Source organism: Sorghum bicolor, chromosome 6 (assembly GCF_000003195.3).
Source record: "Sorghum bicolor cultivar BTx623 chromosome 6, Sorghum_bicolor_NCBIv3, whole genome shotgun sequence".
Classification (NCBI taxonomy): domain Eukaryota; kingdom Viridiplantae; phylum Streptophyta; class Magnoliopsida; order Poales; family Poaceae; genus Sorghum; species Sorghum bicolor.
In genome coordinates, this window is record NC_012875.2 from 44,957,087 (window position 1) to 44,961,680 (window position 4,594).

General features: G+C 53.5%; 1 protein-coding gene across 1 annotated transcript; it reads right to left on the reverse strand.

Moving 5' to 3' along the window:
* On the reverse strand, positions 283–3,983 carry LOC110436385 (cellulose synthase-like protein H1). Its single transcript, XM_021463399.1, has 8 exons — positions 3,591–3,983; positions 3,167–3,500; positions 2,943–3,065; positions 2,637–2,777; positions 2,185–2,397; positions 1,867–1,987; positions 1,221–1,765; positions 283–1,109 (listed from the first exon to the last, which is right to left on the reverse strand). The coding sequence occupies exons 1-8, from the start codon at positions 3,875–3,877 to the stop codon at positions 546–548; spliced, it is 2,328 nt and encodes a 775-aa protein (XP_021319074.1). The 5' UTR covers positions 3,878–3,983; the 3' UTR covers positions 283–545.

The window sequence follows — 4,594 nt, forward strand, 5'->3', positions numbered from 1 at the left end:
GGCGGGCCGGGTGCGCCCGGCAGAGCCGGCGGTTACTTGTGGCCTCTCCTTGCTGTTTGTCCGTTTGCCGCCGTACTGTGTGGCGGGGCGGATGGGGCGTCATCCTCTCCATGCGCCTGCAAGCGACGTCGAACGGCCAATATGTATTCCCTAGCGCGGGACTCGAACTCTTTATGGTGCTTCTCGAAGGCTGGACTCCTTCACGTACACAAAAGGCCTTGTTTAGTTCGTGAAATAAAAAGTTTTAAAAAACTATAACATTCTAGCGAAATCTGTCAATCATACACTAATTAGGTTTAAAAGATTTGTCTCGCAAAATATCAGGTTTTACAGACTCAGACTGGTAACGAAAGTTCAGTGCAGGAATAAGGCCAGCCAGATGCTAGTCGTCTTGAAAGTTCATCATCTAAGCCCCTAAGTGGGTGTTGATGCGTTGATGACAATATAATTAAGGATCTAATGAGATTATTAAGTATGGACATGTTTCCCAGATGATTGATTCCCGTCGTCACATCAACCATTGCATATTCTGACACCAGCGAAAGTTACTTCCATGTGGACAAGTGCACGAACGCGGCTACAAGCAGGGCAGCCTTGAGCCTGACGTTCCAGGGGATGCCGTAGCTTCCCTTGCTGACGAGCCCCCTCACGAACGGCCAGAAGCAGAGCACCAGCCAACCGCAGCACACGAACTCCCCGACGCCCGGGCCACTGGGACTGGGCACGCCTTCCCCCTCACCGGCGACCAGCCTCCACGCCCCAAAGACGACGGCGACGATGCTCAGCATCGTGAGCGCTGTCGGCGGGATGAACACCGGCGACGAGTCAAAGGTGAACCGCCCCGGGTCGGCGACGGCGTCCGCACCACCATCAGACGTGCTCTGCTGCTCCTTGCGCGTCACCTCGAACACCGTCTCCGAGAGGCCGAGCGTCTTGAGGACGACGGTGAGGAACGCGAGCAGCCAGGCGGAGGACGACACGATCCGCTGCATCCGGTGGTTGTTCCACCAGGCGCGCACCGAGAGCCGGCAGTCCTTGTACTCGCCCAGGTTGTACACGTTGTAACCTAGGAACAGGGCCAGCAGGATGACGAAACCCGGTTCTGACGCCTGCATCACATTGACAACAAGATGAGAATTCATCCAGGGAAGGTTTCGTTTCACCTGAAATGGTACAATACATTGTACTCTTGGTAGAAATTAAGATCGGTTTTACCGTACCTTTGGCAGGAAGGAGTGGTTTGCGATGACGCAGTAAGGTCCGAGCAACGCGTAGCACAGCTCAAAGGGTGCCCTAATGGCCCACACGTCGATGACTAGGTAGGCGACGCACTGCCGGAGATCGAGGCGCTTGAACGCGGCGAGAAGGAACGGGTTATGGCGGCTGAGGAGTATCTCCAGCAGGCCCGTCGCCCACCTCTTGTACTGGGTGAGGCTGCCGGGTCCGCCGGTGGGCGCGCCGCCGAGGAACGCCGGCGGGTCGGGGTTCAACAACGCCGTCCTCCAGCCGGCGGCGTGGATGCGTTGCCCCGTCAGGACGTCCTCGGTCATGGACCCGTAGACCCAGCCGACCTCCTGACCCCAGCTCGTGCCGGTCTCGTAGCTGCAGGCGGAGACTTGTTTGGCTGCTTCGATGAGACTCGTTAGGTCTGCCACAACCTCAGTTGGTGTTCTGAACATGTCCCCTGAAATGATGCTCCTCGCCGACTCGATCAGTTCTTTCGAGCTGCCAAACTTCTTATGCAGCTCCTTGTAAGATGGTGAATCTGCCAGAGTGTATGTAGTACAGTGCAGTTGCATGATCAGAAGAATACACCGGCGGAGAGCAGTCATTATTTTCTACAGGTTTTTCACCCCGAGATTTCACCTTTGATGCCGATGGTGGTGGTGGAGTCTGGTGGCACGCCGTAGATGACTTTCCTACGGTGAAAGCAACCTGTCCCGCCGTAAAATATGCCTTGAAGTCCGGCAACTCCAAATCCAACTTTCTACGTAAGCTCACAGCCACAGACGACAAGGTTTGTGGATATGTATAAGCTAATAACGTCAATCGCTGTTTCTTTATGAAGTAGTACTTATATGTATAATAACAAAGACATGCATGCAGTGTTCGTTTCTCTTAGTGATCAAAGTACTCCTATGATAATGATTAATGATAGTGATCTGTACGACTGTACTGTACTACCTCGTATATGACCTGCATCTGGTTGCCGAAAGGATCGTCCTTGAGGCCGCCGTAGAACTTCTGCGGCGCCTGAACGAAGCCGCTGTGGAGCTCGTCGTCGAAGCCCAGGAGGAGGCACATGGCGTGGAGTGCCACCTGCGGGTTGTTGGCGAACATGTCGCAGTCCACGTTCAGCATGATGGGCGCGTTGGTCACCACGCCGGACACCCTCGTCTGCACACCACAGCAATGATAGGCAAATGTTCAGGCTCAGGAGACAGACACCTCACCACTCGATCACTGATTTGCTAGTGCACTACACTACGGCGGCGGCGAGCTAGATAGCTTATCCTGACGATGATGCCATGCGTGGCGTTGCCACTCATGGCAAGCAATATGCGGCACGCCTCTAGCTAGAGAGCCTGAACTTGCTGTAATTCTTGCTACTGGCCGAACACCGATGATGCACGTACCAGGACGTTCATGGCACCGGCCTTGAAGTAGTGGTGCTGTGTGGGTCTCTTCTCCCGCGAGACGTATATGAGGCTTGGGATTATTCCATCGCCTGCAGCATTCTTGCTGTCGTCGTTGCTGCTGTTGTCCCACATCAGGACCTGAAGGAACGCTCGCGACAGGAGAGAAGAACGTTGCCATGTTTAATTCGTTAGCCCCAACAAAGAAAACAAAGCAACAACGAGATTTATATATAGGCACGTGTTTGACGACGACTATAGTATTTTTCCATGATGACGCTGCTCGATCGATCAGTTCGTCTCTACCTTGATTATGGTCGGGTGATTCCTGCGGTCAGCACCCACGAACTCAGCGAACTCGCCGTCGCCGCGCCGGACTAGAGACTCCTCGGCGTTCTCGATCCGGCGGACCAACTCCTCGTACTCGTTCTACATGCATATATACAAGAACGCCAACCGATCAGACACTGGCAGATCGGATGTTATTGACTGCAGAAACAAAATTACACTAGTTATATATATAGTTTTACCTTCATGGACGTCCAAGCGCGCAAGAACTCAGCGTCGTCGTCGTCGGCTGCGGCCCCGCCACGCTCGGAGAAGTAGACGAAGGGGGCCCTGACCTTGACGCCGTGCTTCATGCAGAAGGGCACCCAGAGCTTGGCGAACTCGGCGGCCTCGCGCAGCGCGTAGCAGGTCGCCGCCGAGCACCCGTCGTCGGAGACGTAGCAGGACAGCTTGCCTGCGGGGTAGTCCAGCGCTAGCAGCGACAGCACCGTGTTCACCGTCACCAGCGGCGGCTCCAGCTTCGGGTCCGCCGTCGTCACGAACATGTCCACCGCCGGAAGCTCGCCGTCGCTCATCCTAGCGATCGACGAAAAAAAAATAAATCATTACTACGAGCGTTTTCCTGGAAAAACCTAGTGTAGCCTTGGTGGCCACCACTTAGCGTACCGTTCGGCGAGGCGTTCAGGGTGCGTGTCGAAGCGGACCGGGTTCCATTTGGCGTTCATGTTGAGGAGCCACACCACCGTGAACCACGCCTCGCAGATGAGCGCGGCGACACAGCACCACGCCGCGCCGCCGCCGCCGCCGACGGCCACCATCAGCGAGGACACACGGTGAGCGAGGAGGGCCAGGAGCAGGAAGAGAACGGCGAGGTCGGCCAGCTTCCACGCCGTGCGGGGGAGCGGGACCCTCTCCTGCAGCTGCAGCTGCAGCTTCGTCTTGGCGCTCGCCATGGCCAACAGAGCTAGCGAGCTAGCCAGAGACGACGGACTCGCTGTTGCTGGTCACTCTCAGCAGTAGCATGCGAGAACCACAAGAAAACAACATACGGAACCAGTTGGTACGGGTGAACATATATAGATAGACGACACACGCTCGCAGCCAAGGTATATTGTCTAGCTTCGCCTGGCACATGGTAGAAGATTCTCTAAATCTATTTTATTTATTGATCTTTTCCCTCCTTTTTTTCGACTAGAGTGCGTGGTTATAAGCAGCATATTTCTGAATACTCGAAGCTCGTCCAACCAATAAATACCTATTAACAGTAAAAGTCCAAACTGTCGATTCAGTCCACAGCACATATATGGATAACCGTAGTGTCAGCATACAGACACAGACAGGCGTTTCACGACACCACAAACAGCACGATCGTTGAAGATTCACCCAGATCCATTCATCATCCATCAGCAAATTAAACCAGCATTCAAATTCACAAATAAAAATCTGAGAACTCCTTCCGATGCTCTCTTTTTCTTTACTTGGAGCATCTACAATATTGACATCAAAGACAGAGCCTCTAGTTTCTAATTTCTTAGTATAAGGGCTTCCGTCCTCTACTTTTCGGAGATTTGTTTTTAGCACGCCAAGTCCAACAAGACTATCTACGTCTGAGCTCCTATTGCATTATTTATCATATTTTGATATAATATTTACATATATCCTTCATATCA